Below are 23,674 nucleotides of genomic sequence, written 5' to 3'. Positions count from 1 at the left end.
TAATAAAAAAAAAAAAAAAAAAAAACAATGCACTGAATGACACAATCTAACTTTCTCATGCAATTACTGAGCACACTTATAAGTCGTTCCGGCACTGCCGCGTTGACCGTCCCGTTTGCCGGCCCCGGCGCCGGCGACGGTGAGAATTCTCCGACTATATATATATATATATACGTACACGCCGAACAGAACTTCAAAGAGCAACGAATAAAGCACGCTACCTCAAAACGACAGCGTTCCACTCCGCCAGACTGCCTCGTGTTTGTGTGGCTATAACAAAATCACAGCAGAAAAAGATAAGCTACAAATACATTCCAAGGGGGAGGTCCATCGTTGTTCGCTTTCTGAGTCTCGAGCTCCATGGCAAGTCGCATTACGGTGTACGGTGGCGCCGCCGCCGCGATGTTCGTCCGCTGGAATCGCAAAGTCGTGAGTGAATTAGGAGCTTCTTCGGGCGGCGGCGGCGGCAGAGAGAGGTTGCAGATTCTGGAGCAAATCGACGAGGAATTGAGCAAAGGAAACGATAGAGCTGCTTTGAATCTCGCCAGAAATTTGCAAGGCAAACCTGGAGGTCTCTCCTGCTTCGGCGCTGCTCGCCAGGTTTCGCCGCGTTTGTTTTTCCCCAATTCAATTCAATTCAATTCATCTCAGTTATTTATTCATCAATTGGTCAATTTATCTATGCTGTTACTAATTGATATTTACATACGTTGCATCATAGCTGATGATGCAACATAAATAAATAACGACTGATATTTTGAATATAAGATTGAATTTTGTAGTAAATTAAGAAATAAAAGTATTTTATTAATTATTGGAATGTGTAAATTAATTGTATGTGTAATGATATATTTATAATTTAAATGTGTTTGTTTGGAGATTTGGATTTTTGTTTGAGATTTGAATAATAAATTTTTTTAATTTGAATAGTTGTATGATGTAATATAAATATGTATTTGATGTGATATTTTGAATGTAAAATTAATTTTTTACTATAATAAAAAAATTGAAAATAGACGTTTGATTTGATGTTTTTGGGAAATTTTGGATGAATGGTAGAAGTTTGATAAAAATGTACAACAAACACACTCTAAGTAAAAGTTAAAAGGTATTTTAATATTAATGTATGATTATTTTTTTTTTAAATAAGAAAATAATACGAGACAAACAAAAATGATAGAAAAAGTACTTTGAATTGGAACGGATGGAGCATAATATAAAAAAAAATAAAAAATAAGTAGCTGACTTGTATTTTTCGAAAAAAAATAAAATTAGATGAATAATAAAAATTTAGTGAAATTTGATATAAGAACACAATTTATTGTTTATATTAGAGTTGTATACTTTGGATGTTTTTAGACGAATGTGGTTTTTTATACTTACTCTTCCATCCAATTGTGTACTCAAATATTTGCTTATGATCTTAATAAAAGTGAATAATAATTATTATTTTTAGTCTTCTATAGTAAAAATATTCCAAATTAGTGATGTACTTTTTTACTAAAAAGGAAATCTGTTTCGAACTCTAACTTCATTGTATGCTGTCATGTTTATTTTATTTGATTCTATTGAATCTGTATTATGTCTAAACCCATAATTTCATTATTAATAACATGCAATTCTGGAGCTCTCATGTGAAGATATGGCTTTTGTTAAATATGAAATTTGAATAAGCTTTAGATATGATTTGGATATTATTGGCTAGTTTATAAATAGACATGTATTTTCACTTTTAACGTATGTTTGCATATTCTATAGTAAAATTTCTGGCTTGGCAGCACCGTAGATCATTTTGATCGAACTGGATTACCAAGCTGTTGTGTTATTGTATCTTTGTTTATTTCTTCTTGATTTCCTGAGTTTTCTCATAACAGCTTTGATTCGCAAATTCGTAGATTGATTGCAGATTCCACAAAGGCTATACACTTTGGATGAGCTAAGATTGAATGGGATAGAAACTACATCTCTTCTGTCGCCTGTGGATTCAACTCTGGGCGCTATAGAGAGGACTCTTCAGGCTGCTGCTCTGGTGGGAGGAATTTCTGCGTGGAATGTGCTCGAATTGAACCCTCAAGAAATCCTCTTTTTGTCTCTCGGTTTGTTGTTCCTCTGGACATTGGATGCGGTAAGCCATTCTATCTGTACATCTGCAATGCTGGTTGTGCCATTTTTTTATGTCATGTTATGGTTGTGGTTTAATTTTAACTTGTGAAGTTGCATTTTCGAACTATTTGGCTTGCGAGTAGATATGCTTCGGAAATGTTCTAGTTGTTTGGCAATAGTAAAATTTTTAATGAAAAACAAGTAATTTGTATAATAGTATTTTGGAAATATTCTAGTTGATATTTTGTGCTTGATGGTTTTGATTTAAGTTAGAGTTTTATTTGGATTTTAGTTTAAATGACATTTCCGTGTGATTTTTTATGAAAGAAAACAATCTATTTTATTGAAAATCGAGCAAGCTGAAGTGGTAGTTTTGATTTAAAATCAAAACCAGGACACATCTTTTTTAATGTAATGTTATTATTGCAAATTAGGGGTTGGATGCAATCATTTTAGGAAATAAATTTTATAGGTTAGTTGTGGCTTATTCAGAACCACTATTACAATCACATCCTCTGTGCCTGTATTAGTTTGCAATATTATTTGAATGTCCATTTTAACTCCTACTATTTTTATTTTAATGTTGGCATTGATTAAATTTTTATAAATTGAAGGTGCAATTTTTATTTTGAAAGATTTGGTTCAAATAATGTCACAAAAAACAGTTACTGTAGCGCCAAATTTAAAGGTACACTATTAAAGTTGGAGCAGAAAAATAGAGTTGGATAAAAAGATTGAGTGAAAACTCACTTTCTGCTCAAGCCTCCAAATTTGAATTTTATTCTATATGCCTTAATATACGTTATGTAATAGTTGAGCAGATGAGATAACGTACATAATATATCTATATATATGTTTTGAATAAACAATATACATCCAATGCAATTTTTGTTTTGAAAATAGTATTTGGATGTTGTGTTTTTAATAAAAAGTAAGTATGAATATGTGTTTTTTCAAGGGCAAAAATATTTAGATTGCTGTGAACAAGATAAAAAATAGATACCAGCACACCCTTTGTGGATGTAGGAATTTAAAGATGCTTGTATCTACCTTATATAATCGGCTATTGCTCACTCAGCTGTTTACATACGTCTGTTTTACTCGACTATACACTGCATCAATTATTGTTTACAGGTTTCTTTCAATGGTGGCATCAGTTTCTTAGTTCTTGATACACTTGGCCACACATTCAGCCAGAAGTACCATAACAGGGTTGTTCAAGTAAGATTTCATCTATCTCTGACTGTGCCCATCCATCCCTAGTATGGTGCAAGGTGTGTTTTGGTTTAAAGAATTGGTAGCAGAAAAGGAAATAAGCATATTTCTTTTGTTTGTTTGGACCTAAGTTTTCAAGATTAAGAAATAAATTATTTTTCATTCTATACTTTCAGTTCTCTCTTATATATGGAGAAATAGAGAGAATTATAGTTGAAAAAAAAAAAAAAAAGAGAAAAAGAGGTAAATATAAAAAGTTCTCTTTAATTATTTCTTCACCTGAAACTCTCATCTCTCACTATTGTTGTCATCACACCGCCCGTTGTGATTGAAGAATTATGCAAACTGATGGTAGAATTTTATTGGATGACTTGTTTTTTCATAATCATATTTTTATTAATTATTAATTTTTGTATTATATATATTTAATAAATAACAATTGATATTCTATTATACTTTTCTATTGAATTATCTGTTATATTAGATAAAAGAATCAGTTTCATTCTCAAAACTAATTCTCTTTCTAAGCAATTTTATTTCTATACAATTCTCTTCTATGTACGAAACCCACTCTAATAAACTTGTTCTTCTTGTATCTACTTATTTGTTAACCATGAAGATCACCGAAACCATTTTTTGATCACTGTTCTTTTTTTTCTTTCTTTTTTAATTTTATGTAGCACGAGGCAGGCCATTTCTTGATTGCTTATTTAATTGGAATCCTTCCCAAGGGATACACAATAACCAGCTTGGATGCTTTCAAGAAGGAAGGATCTCTCAATGTTCAAGCCGGTACTGCATTTGTCGACTTTGAATTTCTTGAGGAAGTAAGTTTACTTATTGTGAACGTACGGTATGATTATTAGATTAATTTCTAAGTGGTTGAAAGCTTTGAGTCGTTGCACTAAGTTGAAGGAGATGCTCTAAATGCTTTGTTTTTAAATAAGTTTCGAAAGACTCAGCTTACAATTTGTAACACAAGCAATACATTTAAATGGCTTAAGGATCATTAGTCTAACTGAGATTTGATTCTAACATGATGGTAGTGCTTGCCTTTGATATTGCGTTTTTAAATTTGTTTTATGATTGAATGCGTTCGAAGATGAACAAAGATTTAGCATAAGAATATTTGATGAATGCTAAAATAGGCATTATTTGATTATATGTAATTTACATGCTTTGAAATGTTAATTTCCATCAGTTGTGCATGTACTTTTGTCGTGTTTATAATATGCTTGGCTTGGGAAATGTTTTGGAACTTTGAAGAGTTTTGAAAATATTAACAAAATTTGAATAAAAACTACATATTTGATGGAATTTAAATAGGTGTTAAATATATATATTTTTATGTAATATCTTAAATGAAATATATTTAATGTGTTTTTCATTTTTTAAATGACATTATTGATTACCATCAAAAGTTATTTGGGAAATGTTTTGGAATTTGAAAGAGTTTTGGGTATATTAAAAAATTTGAAATATCAATGTGATATATATAGGTATTAGATGTAATGTTTTGTGTGAAAATATAGTAATATTCTATATGCAAAATAGGTATTTGATGTGATTTTATCTTAAAAAATTATGTTGTTAATGAACAATATAAAAAATTATTCGAAAATATATGTAAACAAAGCCCTGATGCCCGAGTTTATATATATATATATATGTTTCAGGTGAGTAGAGGACAAGTATCAGCCTCTGTAGGTTCCTTCTTTACATTACTTCTTATAACAAGTAGTCGTTTATTTATTTATTTTATATATATATATATATTTTTAAATATTGGTTAATAAGAATAGGAAAACTAATGAAGAGCCATGTAAGTTCTCTTGCTAAATTTCTTCAGACACTGAACAAGTTCACTTGCATTGCGCTGGCCGGTGTGGCGACTGAGTATCTTCTCTTCGGAGCTGCAGAAGGAGGTCTTGCGGATATCAATACGGTCATCTTCCTTTCCTCTATGCTCTTTATTTATCACACGCTTCCTGATTCATAATGCAACTAGTCGATTATCTGTTGAGGCATGTGAATCTTTGTTATGTGAGGAATCTTGCGATGCCGGTTACTTGCCAATTTAAACGCTTAAGAATAGTTTGGTGTGTTTATATGTGTTTTAGATGTTTTGAGTCGGAAAACTTTTAATCGAGAATAGTTTTTTAATGTAATGTTTTGAATAAAAAGAATAATTGATGTTGTGTTTGGAATGAAAAATACTTGTCTGATTTGATATTTTTTATGGGTTAGAATAAATTCAACTGTAGATTATAAAAGCAAGTCCAATGCTGATAAGAAAAAAATCAACATCTCACTTGGTAACACAATATCCCTTTTAGTTTAATATGTTGAATTCATATATTCGATATATATAGGTTTTACTGAGAGTGTATTCTTATTTTAAAGTAATAGAAGATTGCGTATTTTGTGAGAAAAAAGAGACATTTTAAAAAAATTATTATTGATGAATAATATCAAAATTTTCAAATGTTTGTAAATAGAGGTTTATTGTACATTTGGCTTGTGTTTGTAATAGTTGTTTAATGTAATATTTTATAAGCGAAAATAATATATATATATATATATATGCATCCGTTTGTTGATTGTAACTATAAGATAATTTAATACTTATATATGAGATGCTGACTTATATATATAGATAAAAAATGAAATAATTATTTGATGTGATACTTTAAATGTAAAATTATATTTTAATGTAATATAATAAATAAAAATAAATATTTAATTCGATTTTTTAAAAATATAAATAAAATATAGAATATTAAAATCATACCAAAATCTCACAAGTAAACAGAAGTAAATTTTATTATAAATTTATTCAATGATAAAACTTCGAACTGTTATTCACATGTTATATTTTTATCATTGAACGCAAATGTTTGTAGATAATACTCTCTCCGTTTCTATTCAAAATACTATTTTTGTTATTTTGTCTCATTATTTCATATTTTAAAAAAAGTAATCATACACCAATTCTAAAATATCATTACTTTATACATAAAATTAAAAGACACTTTCACTGACTAATAAAATACTATTATTTCTTAATCTACTACAAAAATTCGAATGGCTCCTTTGGATTGCCACAGAGGGAGTATATCTTTTCAAAAACGAACCTTTCTTGCTCGCATCTTTTCACTTACTACATACAAATTCTTGAATTGAAATCTTGTTTGACAGTTGGACAGATTACTTAAAAGCTTGGGATTTACTCAGAAGAAGGCAGATGGTCAAGTGAGATGGGCTGTTCTCAATACAGTCCTAACATTGCGTCGCCACGAGAGAGCTCGAGCAGTAGTAGCCGACGCCATGTCCAATGGACAATCTGTCGGCTATTGCATCGATGCCATAGAGAAGACTATTAATGTAGCCGAGTTGTAGTTTCGCATCCGGGTTTTCACCTTCCAGGTAACAGAAAGTCTCTCTACTTTCCGGTGCTTTGATTGTCATATAATCTTGTGTAGTATTCGAATGCGTCTACATATGTTTTGGACGAGTTTTGAAATTTTGGATATTTTTATTGTAATATTTTTTAGTTAAAAAAATTATATTTTGAAGATATTTATATACTACCTCCGTCATGCAAATGTGTGTTCATTTGACCGGACACGAGTTTTAATAAAAGTGTGTAATAATTACTAGTTTTTCCTTTTTATAGTAAAAAATACAAAAATGTAATGACTTTTTAATTAAAAAAAAACGAGAATATATTTTGACAACAATCCAAAAAGAAAAGTGAGATAAATTTGAATGACGGGGAATATTAAATAGTGTAAAAATAAGTATTAAGACATCAATTGTAATAGTTGAGATTTGGATAGTAAATTACTTGTGTGTTTGTTTGAGAGTTTGGATTTTGAGTTGGAATTTGAATAGTAAAAATTTTAAATTGTAATATCTGTATGATGTGATATAAATAGGTGTTAATGTGATGTTTTGAATGTAAAATTAATTTTTAGTATAATATAAAAAAATAAAAGGTAGATGTTTGATTTGATTTTTTTGAAAAAAAAATTGGATAAATAGTAGAAATCTCCCCAAAAAAACACACCTTTAGATTTTTTCAATTTGCACATTTAAAACAATAAAATAGCACAAATTGTGTTAAATAAAAGCATTTAGGTGTGTTGTATTGATATACTTCTTTGTGCTGAAATCAATTGTAACACGTGTTATTTTTGTACTATGTTAATATAATTGATGGTGTTTTTACTTGTGATGTTTTGGTTTTGGGTTTTGATTTTGAATAATAAAATTTTAGAATTGAAATAGATGTTTGATGTGATATAAATATGTAATGATGTTTTGAATGTTTTGAATGTAAAATTAGATTTAATTTTTTTAAAATAAATAAATATTGATTTGATGTTTTTTAGGAAAAATAAAGTTGAAATAGTAAAATCATGTGAAAAATCTTACAAAGTAAACAGCAAAGTAGGTCCAACAAGACAAGTCACACTAGACGAATCATGTATGGCACGTAAGACCCGGAGACGTTGAGGTTCGAACTCATGAACTCACGGTCACGAGTTCATCCCCATACCACCAAGTCATCTCTTACAAGGACAATTCATGTGTTTGTCTTTCTCTATATCGTGTGTTGTTTGTCTATATATCATGTGTTGTGTTGAACTATATCACACGTTTTATTTGTATTATGTTAGTATAATTCGTATTTGTCTGACTTTATGTAAGGTGGTGTGTGTTTTTATATGGTGTGCTATTGTTCCTATATCGTGTGATATTCGTTTGTATGTTGTGTTTGTATTATGTTAACATAATTTATTTATTGTTTGTTAACTTGTTGAATCATTTGTCACTATAGAAATCGGCACGACACAACCTGAACCGTCACCTTCGTCCCTTACCCGTGTTGTGTGATCTCTGTGCTTATATTGTGTGTTGTCGGGGCTTTGTTTAATTTTATATCTCAACACAGTAACTGCCGCCAATAAATAGAGTTAAAATAAATATAATAGTTGAATAATGCATTAGTTTGAGCTCGACTCGTTTATCTTATTAATGAGTTGGCTTGTTTGAAGTACCTATTAATTTTTAGTATATAAGACTGAAACTCAAGCTGTGTTTTTTAAGTATTTAAAATTATTTGTTTGGTTATATTTTGAAATATGACATTAATTTGAATTTTTTTTAAAAAATAGTATTGCAATGTGATGTTTTACTTGAGAAAATAATATATTTTTATTGAAACTTGTGTTAAATAAATAATATTGATTTGATTTAAGATAATAAAAGAACAAATAGTTAATTTATAGGTATTTTTTATAGTTAATTATTGAGAAATGTGAAAATATATATTTTCTTTTTTTAAAAAAAAAATTGATATTCAAGTAAATTACTTTTTATATTTTTCAAATATTTTCTTAAAGATATGTATATTTCATTTGAAAAAATATAAAAAAAGTTTTTATTGAAAGTGATCGAGAAGACAAAATAACAAACTCATATAATCGTAACTTTGAATTAAAATTTATTTGTCTCAAGATTTGTTAAGATTTGTTTATCAGTTATCACATTAAAATATTATTTAAACAAAAATTTAAATCTAATATTTTGTTTCAAATCAATTTCAAAATACAATCAAACAATGTATAAATAGATAGCTTTGGTTTAGGATAATTCAATTCACAATTTAAAAGTAACTATACTAGTAAATTTTGAAAGGATATTTAGTACATAAAAATAAGAATAGAGAAATAAAAATAACAATTTTTTTTTTGGTTTGATTGAGAAAACATCTAACAAATAAAAAGAAGTCCATAAAGTTGTAAGGGATGATAATGAGTTAGAATAGATGAAATCCGACCCGGATTCATTTATTTGGGATTTGATACTATTTTTTGGATATCAGATAATATTATTTTTTTTTATTAAGTCTAAGTTAAATATCAAATTTAAGATAGACTATTTGAATATGAATATGACCCGGACCTGATTTATATTTTAATAATATATCAGTTATATATATATAAGAATTTCTAATCATATAAATTATATCAAAAATATTTTTAAATTTATTTATTATTTTATTATACTGATATTTTTGGATAAAATATAATGTTGAGTCCGAATTCGGATCCAGATCCAATTTTAAATCAAAATTTATAATCCAATATTTGGGTCGGGTCTCAGGCCCATAGCCTAAAATGGACGGCCCCGATTGAGTCTCAGCCTCAGATGAAAGATGCACACATCGTGGACGAACTCCAAACGCGTGCAACCACGCGACTATAAATAGTGACGTTTAATTTTCCCTTCTTTGTTTATTTGTCAATCGGTTGCTGAGCTCATCAGTGACTTGACTTGTCCCCTCCGAATCAAATTTCTTCTCCCACCTCCATATGTCTCTGCAACTCTCTCCGGTCATCGGAATCCATCCTTCCCGTCATCGGAGGAACCATCCGCCGTTACCAATCGAAAACGGAAGATAGCCGATCCAATTCCGCGTCGTTTCGAATGTAGATTCGCTCAAAATGGACACTCGAATCGCCTTCTCGGATTCCAACGACGTCGCCGGCGGAGGAAGCAGCAGCGGAAGCGAATTGACGCTGTCCTTATCGACGGATCAGTTGCCGCCGGACGTGGCGGCGCTCAAACGCTTATCGGAAACTCTGGAATCGATCTTCTTCGACGGCTCTTCTCCGCCGGCTTTTGACTTCTTTTCCGACGCGCGGATGGTTGTGGAATCCGGAAGAGAGATTCCGGTGCACCGGTGCGTATTGTCGGCGAGGAGTCCTTTTTTTAAGAACTTGTTTTTGGACAGAGAGAGTGATGCGAAGGTGGAGATGAAGGAGGTGCTGAAGGAGTATGAGGTCGGGTTCGATGCGTTGTCGACGGTGCTGGCGTATGCTTATAGTGGAAAAGTTAGGGTTTCCGGCAAGGGTGTGTGCGAGTGTGTTGATGAAGACTGCTCGCATTTGGCGTGCAGGCCGGCGGTAGGGTTTATGGTGGAAGTTCTGTACGCCTCTTTTGTGTTCCAGATCAATGAATTGGTGTCAAGGTTTCAGGTATTGATAGCTGTTTCGTCAATTTACTTAGTTTTTGTGTTAATGCGTTTGGTTCATTTCATATGTATTTATCGTTCTTCGTTAAAGCTTCAAATTAATTAGGGGTGGGTTTGCAGGAGAGAATTGAATGGAAGAAAAATTGTAAGAGTAGAAAATAGAATTACCAAAATAGAGGAAGTTAACCGAGAAATGAGGATTGATTCTTGTAAAAAGAAAAAACTACAACTATTGGATTAATAGATTTAGATGTGACTATATATTATATATTGGGAGTGGAAGCTGATTCTGTCTGCTTTTGAAGTGTTTGGTAAAACAATGGTTCGTTTGACATTAGCGCGTTTATAGATAAAATGACTAATAAGACTATGGTAGGTTATTTTTTAAAATATTTAATTTTGTTTATTTTGATTTGAAATTTATAAAAAAATTTGTTATTAATTATTAAAAATTAATATTATCAAATATTTATTTTTATTTTTATTATTTAGATTGAGAAAACTTTTTACTAAAAAGTAATAAGTTTTTATTGAAATTATGTAAAATATAAAATAATAAATCTTTCGTATATATTTTTTTATTATGTTAATTATTGTTTTAATATATATAAATAAATTGATAACCTTTGTTTTTTTATTTGATTTAGTTTTAAAAATTTATATATTTTACAAATAAAATAATTTATCTGTAAGAATTAATAATAGTAATTATTTTAAATTTACAAAAATAAAAATATAATTTAATAAATTAAATATATTAAAAATAATTAAATATACTGCTATAAAAATATATTTATATGTATAAAATAAATAATTAAATTTTAAGGGTAAATAAGGAATAATCAAAATTAAAATGAAAACGCTAGCAGATGAGCTTTTCCAAAAAAACTCTTTCAAAAAGTTAATTTACCAAACGCCTAAATTAGCTAAAACTATTCAATAAGTTAAAAGCTCTTCAAAAAACTGTTTCCCAAACACCTCTAAATCGATTATGAGAAAAGGATGGATCATATGGTTTCAACAAGGTCAAAATACGTGAAAAAATATTATCATATGTAGTGAGTTTTTTTTTTTATTATTATTTTAATAATAATTTAAATGTGAGAATTGGAAGTAGAGAAATAGAAATAAAGTTATTTCTCTTTATGGTATGGCTAAGAGAAAAAAACTCTCTTGGGTGTGTTTGTTTGGGATTTGGATTTTGAATTGGGATTTGAATAGTAAAAATTTTGAATTTGAATAGTAAAAATTTTGAATTTGAATAATTGTATGATGTGATATAAATAGGTGTTGATGTGATGTTTTAAATGTAAAATTGATTTTTAGTATAATATAAAAAATGAAAAATAGGTGTTTGATTTGATATTTTTGGGGGAAAATTTTGGATGAATAGTGGAAATCTAATCCAATCTCCCAAACAAACACACCCTTGGATTATTTCTTTTGCCAAACTAATGGTAGAGACATTGTGCATATTGATGGTATAGTTTTACTTGCATATCTTATTTTATTTGTTATAGATCATCATATTTTAAAATTGTTAATTTGTGCATTTATTTTTGTCTATATATGCATATACATTTTAAAATAAATAATAATTAATTTTATGTTATATCTCTAGGTTGAATTCTATGCTATATCAATTCTCATTATGCAACGAATTCTCTTTCTCTTTAATTCTATTTTGACTAATTATTTTTTCTGTACCAAACACACAGTAACAATAGATCATTTGGTTGAAGTGTAAATTCCATTTTTGGAGCGAAAGAAAAATACAGAACACAACCTAATAGACTCTGTGCTAGACTAGCCAGCACTTATAACACAGTAACTGCAGACTATTCTACGGTAGGCAATTTCTTGCAGAAGATATGGGTGTAGTTTTAGGGCCATAGAAGTGATGATATAGAAATGTTTAAGACTTAAGAAACCCTTCTGGAAAATTGAATGAAGTTGAGCAAAAGTTAGAAGTTATTGGCTGATGGTGGGGTAGAGTATTATTGCCAAGAATTTGATCCTTACTGTGTTGAAAATGTAATTACTATGGACAAGATTGTGGCACCGCACCTCGACATAATGGAGTCCCTGAAAGGTTGTATAGGGCTCTTCTTGAGTAGGCACGGTGTATTTGCCCAATATAGGGCTATTGGATAGGTAGCATTTGTGTCCACAAGTTTGTTTTTATCGTAATTGCTCACCCATTCTGCATTAAATTTTGAAGTGCTAAAGGTTGGTCAGGTAGGGCCATATATTGTTTGAAATTATGAGTTTTATAATGTCCAGCATATTAGAAAGCTTGGATACTGAATCTATTCCCAGAGCTGAAAACGGTAATTTTCCTGCATATTTGTTGGAATCGAAACTTATTGGCTTTGTCCTGTGATGGAAGATGTTGAATTGTTGTAATTTGGTGAGATGTGTCATTCAATGGGAAATCATTGATAGAAATCATTTTGAGTCATCGCTCTGAACACTTGAGCAAGTTCACCAATGTGTAGGCAAGAAGGTGGAGCTCTTAAGTTGTTCACGTAAATCACCAAATCTAAGAAGAAGAAAATTGTAGTGGTTTTGCGAGAAAACGAACTTAGGAATGCATGCAATAAGGTGGAGGTCCATCTCAATCCAAGCTAGTTTACTTCAACCAAGATACTCATACTTGAGCCATCCATCCAAGTCAAGCAAGAAAGATGAAGCAAGCCAGATTCCAGTAGAGTCAAAAAATGTGGTTATTCAAAATCAAGCTGATCGTCTCGCAAGCAAATTTCTCCTCAAGCCAAGTATACGCAAGATTTTGTATCCACTTATGCAAGAACTTTTATTTATTAAATTGTAGATAATGATGAAGCATCTAATTTTTAGAGGCCATTTTTTGTAGTGAGTCTGCTATTTGAAGAGTTGCTATGATGGACAACCTAGTAAGGAATAATATTTGGCATTTGATCGAGTGACCAAAGGGATGTCGATCACTTCGCGATGCTTAAAAGATATTGCTCGGTTGACATTCTTGGATTGAAGGTTTGCCTAGTTGTCAAGTGGCTCAGTCAACAAGGTGTTATCTAGTGCTGTTGGGTATTGTTGCTCAATTTGGTTTGGAGATTGCTAATGGATGTCAAAACAATTTTTTTACTTAGTGAACTGGAAGAGGAAATTTACATAGAACAACTTAAAGGATTTGTGTTCCTGGGTTGAGATTCCTAGCTAAGTTTTGAGGGATTGGTTTGGCTCACTAAAGAGAGTCCTTTCTTTCCAACACCATCCCTGTGATGAGCTTTTCCGTATTCAGATTTTTCCACAAGATCATTCATATGGCTAAGAAGCTGAAAAGGAGGGTCAGAGAAAGATAGGATATTGATTTCACAGGCGATCTAGATAGGCTAAGTTCAGTTTCAGGCTACCTGCTTACTGTCAGAAGTTGCACGATTAGTGGGAAGGCTTCGATCCAATGTATTTTGCTTTATTTGTGATTCAATCAGAGGATGTGGCTGCAATTGAAAGGATGAACGACTTTGTCATCTAAGAATGCCACTTTGATTGTCATTGACAGTATCCTTGATACAAATTCTAGGCCAGTTAACAAGTTTCCAACTTAAGATTTTCGACTGGATTAGGTCCCAATCCATCAATTTTGTTTAGGTCATCTAATCTCTCCATGATACAGTTAAATAATAAAGTTAACTCTGTCTTTTATATTCTGCTCTGCTTGTCAGTGTGCTTTTTGCCCCATTATAACTAACCTTCCGGCCAACTTAGTATTCCTAATTTTGATTTTATCATACAAATTATAGTGTCAGGTTTTTCTTTAGTGTTCTTTACCTCATTTAGTGTTTTATTGGCATTGTTCTGAAGATCTAGAGTATCTAGTTTTTAAGAATATTCACTGTATTTTTAGGTTCCGCATCAAACAGTATTTCTGGGTTTAGTGCCTATTTTACTAACATGAATGCCTCACCCTCATGATATGGATAAGATAATAAGGAACATGCTTGATTTGGTTCGGTTTGACATTGCTTTACTTAGTAGTGCTATTCTCCATTCTATTTGTATCTGGAAATTCCAGTTTATGATTTAGCTCTAGGACCAAAGGAATACTATTGCATTGTACTCCAAATGAAGTTATGACAGCAGGTGTTGATGCTGCAAGAAGTTTACTGAGTTCATGAGGTGTGAGTGTGACTTTGAATTTATAAATCCTACCAAATAGTTTACATAATATTGATTAATAAGTTGTCCCAAATTCAATTTCAATTTGAAAATTTCATTCAGGAGATGCATCTTGAATTTAGTTGAATGAATCCTGATGTACTAATTTTATTTTTTTATTTTTCTTATTTTATATGCTTTGACATTTTTATGTCCTCGTAGAAAAATCTGATGGACGTCCTTGACAAGGCGACAGCCGATGATGTATTGATGGTTTTATCTGTCGCAAGCATGTGTGGCACACTTTGCCAAAGTTTGGTTTGCAAGTCTATCAATATTGTTGCAAAGTCTGACCTTGATATTATTACTCTTGATAAAGCATTGCCTCCTCCTCTTGTGAAACAAATAAACGAATTACGGTTATCACTTGGCATACAATCACATGAAAGCAACACTTTTCCTGATAAACATATTAAGAGGATACACCGAGCTTTGGAGTCTGATGATGTTGAGTTAGTCAGAATGCTACTCAAAGAAGACAATACCAATTTAGACGACGCATGTGCACTGCACTATGCGGTCGCTTACTGTGATGCAAAGACCACCACTGAGCTTCTTGACCTGGCAATTGCTGACATAAATCTCAGGAATCTGAGAGGATATACTGTGCTTCATGTAGCTGCAATGAGAAAAGACCCGAAAATAATAGTCTCTCTGTTGACTAAAGGAGCTAGGCCATCTGATCTCACTGCAGATGGCAGGAAAGCCCTTCAGATCTCCAAGAGACTTACAAGAGCTATTGATTATTATAAAAATGCAGAAGGGAAATCTACTCCTTCGGATCGGCTTTGCATAGAGATTTTGGAACAAGCGGAGAGACGGGATCCATTATTAGGAGAGGCTTCAATGTCTCTTGCTATGGCTGGTGATGATTTCCGCAAGAACCTGCTTTATCTTGAAAATAGAGGTAATTTTCTTGTGATATTCCAGTTGGCCTCTTTTAAAACAACGTATGTGTGTGTGCCTTAGAAGATTACATGATTGCATTGTTAAGTGAATTGCCTAAAATCTGGAGGTTTATTAAGGGCATCTCATGAATATGGCCGAAAACATTTTAGGAGTTTAAAGGATGGATTAGAGATTAGGTGGTTAGTTGCTGACCTCAACTTGAGCAAGTAAAGAGAAGATCTTATGAGATGGATTTGAGTTGTGGATTGTAACTTTGAGCTTAAGAAGAGAACCTATAATTAAAGTTCCCCTATGAGTTTACAAATTATTTGAACCGAAAATGTCATCGAAGTGTTTTGTTCCAATCAATGTAGTGACATGTGATTATCATCTTGACTTCACAACCTCTTTTTATTTTTTTTTTATTGGTGCAAATATCATTAAGTTTGTGTTTCAAGTACACCTCCCACTTGTTCATGGGTACATTTAGTTTCAGTGTGCCCAAAATTCTTTTCTAGATTATAAAATATTTCTTAGAGCAGACTAAATGTTCAAGCCAATTCCATGACTTGATATTTTGTAGTCTATTAATTAGTGTTGAGATAGTTTAATTGGTAACACAATTAAATAAACAAGCTAAAAGATGCTGTTTTTAATGTACTGAATAATTCTGTAGTGATCATCTTGGAATTCATTATGTTTCTCAAGTCACATACTTTCCCTGTATGATTCTTCGTCAAAATAAGCATGACCTCTGTTTTAAAAGACCAAGCTCCTAATGTTATGAACCTTCCATCTTTCAATTTCATAATAAAGCATACGCGACACTGTTTTTTTATTTATTCTGTGTATATTGTGTCATATTTACTTGTTTACCTCCAGTGAAGTTTGTGTATGATTCTGCAAATTTGAGCATATTGAATGTAGCCTGAGCTTCCTTTTATGATTAATTGGTAAGGATTTACATGATTGCTTTACATGCTACCTTTGAATATAGAAATTGGATATTTGTACTTTGTACTGACAGATGATAATGGTTTTGTAACAACTTCGTCTCACGGAAGCTTATCACTTACCTTTCAGTTGCATTAGCCCAAGTTCTATTCCCCATGGAAGCTAAAGTGGCCATGGATATTGCTCGGGTTGATGGAACTTCCGAATTTCCATTGAACGGAACCAACAAAAATATGTCTGTTTCTCAGAGGACTGGGGTGGACTTGAACGAAGCACCTTTCAAGATCAAAGAAGAGCATCTGAATAGGCTAAAAGCCCTCTCCAAAACCGGTATATATGTTCCTCAGATTTATTTACATTCGATACTTTTGGGTTTATTCTGCATTAGCATTACTGAAAACTGCATATTTCTGGGAAAAGATTGAAGTTCATGCTGGTACCTAATAACACTAATGATAAAAAGAAAGAAAAAGATGAACCACACTTTCTGGGCTTCAAGAAATAATCAGTCATGAAGAACATTCTTATATGTAACTAATCTTTAGTACTCTATCAGCTTTCTCCACTACACAGTCGATTTGCCTGAATATTATTACTAGCACATTGATTTTTCTCATGGTACTATGATCCTCATAGATAAGCTCGACTAGAAGCAGTCACTTTCCTTCTTGGGCACATCATCCATTCCCAGGAAATTAGTGCTTAAAACATAGAAAAGTAGCGTAATATATTGATTGACTCCATAATATATAAATAAATAAATGATGCGTATCTCTTTAAATTTAAACTTTTTAGGTTAGATAATTATTTAGCATGGTATCAAAGTCGGAACGTCTGTGTTCAGGTCCCACGTGCAAAATTCGTATGTGGTGTAAATCTACCTTGCGTGGAGGTTCATAATATATAAATAAATGGTATGTATTCTTTTAATCTTAAGCTTTTAGTTGAAACTCGGTACACTTTTAGGGCCATCACATGAAAGCAACTTCTAATCCTTGAAATTCAGCTTCAATTGAAGCAATATCACAATTTGAATTATGTATATATATCTTTTCAAATGATCTAATATAAAACCTGGTGACCTGCAATAGAAACCATGTAAAAGATTTATTTGGAACCAAATATTGTCGGTGTCGCATTAACAGGTGATGGTCTAAACTCTTTAAATGATCTCCGTACATGTTCGACTCAATATTCAACCATCTGATTTATGATGCTAAATAAAGTGAATCTCAAAACATTGCGAAATCCATCTACTTTCATGCATAATATGTCGCCTGCCCGTCATTTAACATAAACTTTTGACACAATTACCAATCTTAAAAACTTATGTTTTCTATGGATGTAGTGGAACTTGGGAAGCGCTTCTTCCCACGTTGCTCGGCTGTATTAAACAAGATCATGGACAGGGAAGATTACACCGAGATAGCTCAGCAGGGGAATGGCTCTGTCAACGATTGCCCTTTGAAAAGGCAACGGAGACAGGAGCTCGAAGAAGTTCTGAGCAAGGCGTATACAGAGGACAAAGAAGAATTAGACCGCGCAACAAACCTTACATCCTCGTCATCTTCGTCTGCGCCGATAATAAAATCAAACGGTAAGTTCACATTCGGTAAGTAACTTATATGCATACTCAATAGTTTACAATGACATCTATTTGCCTGTTCTTCAATTAGACTTGTTTTTTGCTGTTACACTATTTCTTGTATTTGTACCATAGCTCTTTGAAACCATAGTTGATAAGACTACGTAGGAGTCCCGACTATAGGAAACATGACAGTTTCTATTTACCTTGAACCAAAAATAAAAAATAAAATGTGTCATATCTTTTAACACTAGTGAACTATTGAATTTAATATTAATTGTTAATGTTAATTTTATTTATTTTATTTTATTTTGATAACATGGGAAGTACTCTTCGAATGCGCTTTGGGTAAACCTCTTGCAAAATCTAATACCTTGCAAATTAGGTCTGACAATACGAGTCACATTAGGCGAACTATGTGTAGCATGAAAGACCCAGAGACATCAGGGGTTTGAAACCGTGACCGTCAGGCCATCTGTTACAAGTTACAAGACAAATTAGATAATGTAGTTTTAGAGTTGCAATATTAAACCATAAAATAAAAAAATAATAATATTAAAAAAAATTAAAAAAATTGTTGAATTACTTAAGAAATATGTTGAACAGTGTTATGTTATATGTCCACTTATTGAGTAATACAAAACAAAAATATGGGTCATGGCGGGGGTTAGAGTTCTGATTTAATATAATTAGCATATATACTAATGTTTTATACCTGTGTTGTGTGTTATATGTTCATATGCTATCTATAGTATTTTCATGTGCTGGTTGGGACAATCAACATGCAACATGCAAAATTTGTTGAACCATATGTAAAATATGTTAAAATCAAGTCATATTAATAGTTTATGTGTTGAATAATATATCTTATAAACAAAGTATAAAATCAAGTAGAATTATGTTATATTGAGAGCGCTAACGAAATATAAATTGGCATCCTATGGCTTGAACTAAATCAGCGTGTGCCGTGTAGATTGTTATCGTCTATTGTCAGTATATATTATACATATGTGTTGCGTTAACATGCACCTTATGACTACCGCTATCATTTCATACACTGTATTCATTATATGTTAAGATGCACTTTGTACAGTCAGTTTACATTTCATATGATGATTATGACTAATTAGTACTCTAATATTCACCATGCTATCCTAGACATGAATATGAATATATATATATATATATAGAACCACATATACAAAATTTGAATCAAATAATGCATGTGCCTTCACTCTCAAAACTTCAATAGTCTCTGTCTTAACGGAAGACTTCGGCGAATGGGGAAAAATAGTCATGTTGAGAATAGTAATGCATTTAGTTTGTTTGATATAGAGCTATTAAACGAATTGATCAAGCTCGAATATCTGTTGTTACAGCTTGCTTTGAACGCGCTATCAGTACATACTCAGCTTTACTCATTTGAGATTCGAACTAAAATGATGGCTCGAGCTTAATTTGCAAAGCTCAAACTTGAGCTTGAGCTCGGCTCACAAAGTTCGAACTCGAGCTCGGATACATAGTATATATTTTTTAATATATAAAGTAAATAGATATAATCTTATTCACAATTATTATAATGAAATATTAAAATTTCATAAATAAATGTAAGTTTTGATATAAAATTTTATATATTACTCCCTCTGTCCCGGGTCAGATAACCTTTTTACTTAGGGACATTTTTAGGTAGTGTAAATTAGTAAGTTATTAGTAATAAATTATGATATTTTTTTATTATTATTATACGAATAGTGTTGTTGTTATTCTAAATATTTTTAACATTATATATCAATAAAATATATACAATATATATAATTTGGTAGAGAATAAAAGTCTGCATAATATAAATAAATAAAAATATATATTTATATATTTATTCATTACCATAAATTAGTTTTATGAAAAATGGAACAATTTTAGCACTAAATAAAAATATTTGTTGAAGTAATAAGAGATATAGAAATAAAGAAGTTTTGAGTGGTCCTACACGTAAGAGGTTGATATTTTAATTAAATTGATTTATATTTGTTAAGTGTATTTAAGATTGATAAATTTACAAAAAAAAATCAAAAGAAATCATCTTTTGAGGACGAACAAAAAAAAAAGATCATTTGTGGTGAGACAGGTGGAGTAGTATAAAATATTACAAATATATCATTACTAATGAGTTGAATCGAGCTATCTGCAAGCTGTACTCGAGCTCTGTTCGTTTATCTCTATAAACAAGTCAATCTATTAACAAATCAAATCGAACTTGCCTAAGGAGCTACTTTATTCGTTTAACAATTCTAGACTGTTAGTTCAGTTGATGATAATTGTTTTATTTTTTCACAGAAAACTACTTTTTTTATCATTTTTTAGTATGACGTGGGAATCCGCAGTCGTTTCTATCGAAAGTGCGCACTGGATAAACCTACGACCGAATCTAATACCCTGCAAACTAGGCCCGACAAACACAGAAAGCCACTTATTATTTAATGGAGTATTGATCACTTTAAGAGTGCTTTTGACTTGCTAAATGAGATGACATGAGATTATAGTGATGGATCTCGCCCATAGCTCTTTTCCTATTTGTGTTTTTGACTAACTTTAGAGAGAAAGAGATTCTTGAACCACGTCATTGATTTATTGCTGCCCCCCACCCCCACCCCCACCCCCCCAAAAGTCCATCCCCACTTTATTAAGCTTGTGAGGTCGATAGCCTCTCACCCGTGGCACTTCTTGAGTGATTTATTATTATTATTATTATTATTATATAATTTGAAGTTTCTAGGTAGCTAGTGTCGTGTGTATATTGTCATGATATGTGATGTGATAAAATTGACCAATGAGCTTCTTTTGTATTGATATGCAATCTTTTTTTTTCTTCTATGTGAGAGTGACATTTTTGGATTGTTGGCTATGTCACTTGTTATAGGAACATAGACAGTCTTGTTGGGGCTTTTATGGAAGGGGTTCATGTGTGTATGTTAATAGGAAACTTCTTATTTAATTAGTATTTTAAATATATATATATATATATAGAGAGAGAGAGAGAGAGAGAGAGAGAGGGTAAAATATGATGAATATTGTGAAATATGATGAATAGTGTGAAATATGATGGATTGTGGCTTGGATTTGAAAATTTTGTTGAATGAAAATTAGGGATGTGTTTTTCTATGTTATGAATTGAAATTTATTTGAAATATAATGTTTATATGAGTTTTTGTTTAAAAAGTATTTTAATATGATATTTTTTTTGTTTGAAATAATTGTATGTGTAATGGTATATTTTTAATTTAAGTAAAAAATAAGGGTATTTTGATAGAAGTACACGATTGTTTTTTAAAAAATAGATAAATGACTTTGAAATGAGACAAATAAAAATTGTAAAAATGGTATTTTAAATTGGTACGGAGGGAGTATATATTTTTATTAAAAATTGTACTAGGTTAATAATTTATTTCAGTTTAAAATAAAAAAAAACACTTATTTTGAATTTGAAAGTATTAAAAATGTTTTATGAAAAATATATATACACATGTATGTTTCGTGTAGTGTAAAATATGATCTACACACATTAGGGGTGTATTTGATTTTGTATTTAAAGTTTGATGTGATTTTTGTAGAAATAAATAATCTATTTTTATATAAAATTGTAGTATAAAAACTAGAGATAATAGAGTTTAGGTATTATATATTCTTTTTATATTCCCTCTATTAGAGAGAAATATAATTATTTGCTTTCTACATAAATATAAAAAAAAATATAATATTAATTAGTAAGTAATTAAGAAGTGTATTAGTAAAAATAATTATAGATTAAGATTAAGATAAGTAAATAGTTTAATTAAAATTAAAAAAATTATAAAATTTAAAATTTAAAATGCGATTAAAGTGCATAATTATATTTCCAAAAATAGAAAGGACAAGTTATGTGAGACGAACGAAAATAGAAAATAAAGACAAATTATGTGTGACGGAAGGGAGTATAAAAAATAGATGTGGTAAATAGAAAGGTAAAATTATTTTTATTCCTTAGGTTTTTTAAAATATATAAAGTGATTATAAATATATTGAATTGTAAGAATATTATTTTTTAAAATAAAAATAAAAAGAAAATATATATATATATATATATATTTATTGTAGTTGACAAATAAAATAAAACGAACACTTTTTGTGGTAGAGTATATTGATAACATCATTATAGTGGAGAACAAAATATAGATAAGTGAACGTGCAAGGGGTATGGACTAAAGAAGGTAGAAGTCCGTCCGTGCACGTGCGCGTCGCGTGAAAATGTGAGCCCGATGGTAGGGGCGGTAACTGTTCGGATATTAGCAAATATGCAGGTATTTGATATTCAAACTGAACAAATATCCAAAATTGCTAACGGTGTCCGAACCGAAAATTTTGATTAATCGAAAATATTTGCAATATTTGAAAATAATTAGAATCGAACCGAAATTAAAAAATAATATATTAAAAAATAATTTAAATTCTAATTAAATCAAAATATTTGCAAATATTTCAAACATTTGAACCGAAATCGAACCGTAATCGAAACGAATATAATTATTAATATAAATTTTAAAATATAATAATATAAATATATTCGGTTCGGTTAACCAAACCGAAAAAATATCAAAAATTAAAATCAAATCGAACAAATAGCAAATATACAATATTTATATTCGAATCGAATTTACTCGATTAACCAAAAATTCGATTCCGTTTAATTCAATTAGACGGTTCGAGAGCTCGATTCCATTTTTTTTTTGCCTACCCCTACGGCCCTACTCGAGGGAGGGCCTGGGCAACTGTATCTTCCATCTACCTCATAATTTTTTTTATTATTATTTTTTATTTTTTATACATCTACTTCATAATTGCGACACAGATGGCGGGGGGAAGTCCTGACACGTGTCGATATATTGACTCTCCACGTTGTTCCTTAATACGTTTGCTTTGTTATTCAGCCTTCACTGTGGTAGAGTGATAGTAGGTCAGTTTGTCTCTGCTTTATACGGGATTTTGAAAATAATACTCTCTTCATTTCAATTTTTTTTTAATATTTTTAGTTAAAGGTATTCTAAAATTTTTACAATTTTTGATTATTTGTACTATTTGTTTTTTTTAATTTTTTCTACTGTTTTAATTATAATAGTCAAAATTTTATAAACAAAAACCAAGAATAAAATGGTTAAAAAAATAATAAATAGTAGTACTTATATTATCTAAAATATTATGTAAAAATAAAAATAGGAATCAAAATAAGAAAAAGGGAATATAAATTTATATAGAAGTAACCATTTCTTTTTATTATTATATTGGATATCCATTTTACATTACATAATATTATAATTATTCGAACTTAAAATTATTGTTGTTATAAAATAAATAAAGAAATAAAATTATAATCAATATAAATTTTAAGTTTTTTATGTAATTAATATTCTTAATAGAAATATATAGTTATTCGTTTGTCAATTTACAATGTACATATTTATTTGTCGCGATATTTAAGATATAAAGTAGTGTAATGATATTTTTTTTCCACCAATTATGTGATGTAAAGTAAAAATATTTGTGAAAAAAAATAAAAATATTTAATAAAATATTTACTTTATAACTTTTATGTTGGATATAAAAAATTTATGTCACAATATAAAATAATAATATTTTATATTGAATGTTAATTTTTT

The 23,674-nt window shown here is 30.4% G+C and overlaps 2 protein-coding genes across 11 annotated transcripts; both read left to right on the top strand.

Annotated features, from left to right (window-relative positions):
* Positions 1 to 60: 60 nt before the first annotated feature.
* LOC127239675 (uncharacterized) lies at positions 61 to 8,091 on the top strand. Of its 5 annotated transcripts, none has more exons than XM_051257934.1 (8): positions 62 to 600; positions 1,907 to 2,125; positions 3,238 to 3,324; positions 3,999 to 4,145; positions 4,995 to 5,021; positions 5,168 to 5,263; positions 6,517 to 6,744; positions 7,767 to 8,091. In XM_051257934.1, exons 1-7 carry the CDS (start codon positions 361 to 363, stop codon positions 6,715 to 6,717), a joined length of 1,017 nt encoding a protein of 338 aa, XP_051113891.1. In that variant the 5' UTR covers positions 62 to 360; the 3' UTR covers positions 6,718 to 6,744; positions 7,767 to 8,091. The 5 variants fall into 5 exon arrangements, with proteins under 5 accessions (XP_051113894.1, XP_051113891.1, XP_051113892.1 ...); XM_051257935.1 differs by lacking the exon at positions 7,767 to 8,091 and adding an exon at positions 7,713 to 7,730; XM_051257937.1 differs by lacking the exon at positions 7,767 to 8,091 and having other exon boundaries at positions 61 to 600; positions 6,525 to 6,660.
* Positions 8,092 to 9,602: 1,511 nt separating this feature from the next.
* LOC127239871 (BTB/POZ domain and ankyrin repeat-containing protein NPR1-like) lies at positions 9,603 to 22,904 on the top strand. 6 transcript variants are annotated; one of them, XM_051258226.1, is made up of 5 exons: positions 9,603 to 10,364; positions 14,723 to 15,467; positions 16,532 to 16,732; positions 17,247 to 17,316; positions 17,751 to 17,880. In XM_051258226.1, the coding sequence occupies exons 1-4, from the start codon at positions 9,831 to 9,833 to the stop codon at positions 17,300 to 17,302; spliced, it is 1,536 nt and encodes a 511-aa protein (XP_051114183.1). In that variant the 5' UTR covers positions 9,603 to 9,830; the 3' UTR covers positions 17,303 to 17,316; positions 17,751 to 17,880. The 6 variants fall into 6 exon arrangements, with proteins under 6 accessions (XP_051114183.1, XP_051114180.1, XP_051114178.1 ...); XM_051258223.1 differs by lacking the exon at positions 17,247 to 17,316 and adding an exon at positions 22,870 to 22,904 and having other exon boundaries at positions 9,609 to 10,364; positions 17,751 to 17,999; XM_051258221.1 differs by lacking the exon at positions 17,247 to 17,316 and adding an exon at positions 20,322 to 20,657 and having other exon boundaries at positions 9,609 to 10,364; positions 17,751 to 17,999.
* Positions 22,905 to 23,674: the final 770 nt, after the last annotated feature.

Source organism: Andrographis paniculata, unplaced genomic scaffold, assembly GCF_009805555.1.
Source record: "Andrographis paniculata isolate CXL003 unplaced genomic scaffold, ASM980555v1 Contig78END, whole genome shotgun sequence".
In the NCBI taxonomy this organism is placed as follows: domain Eukaryota; kingdom Viridiplantae; phylum Streptophyta; class Magnoliopsida; order Lamiales; family Acanthaceae; genus Andrographis; species Andrographis paniculata.
The sequence above is the reverse complement of the archived record's forward strand: the minus strand, read 5'-3'. Positions and strand labels throughout refer to the sequence as shown.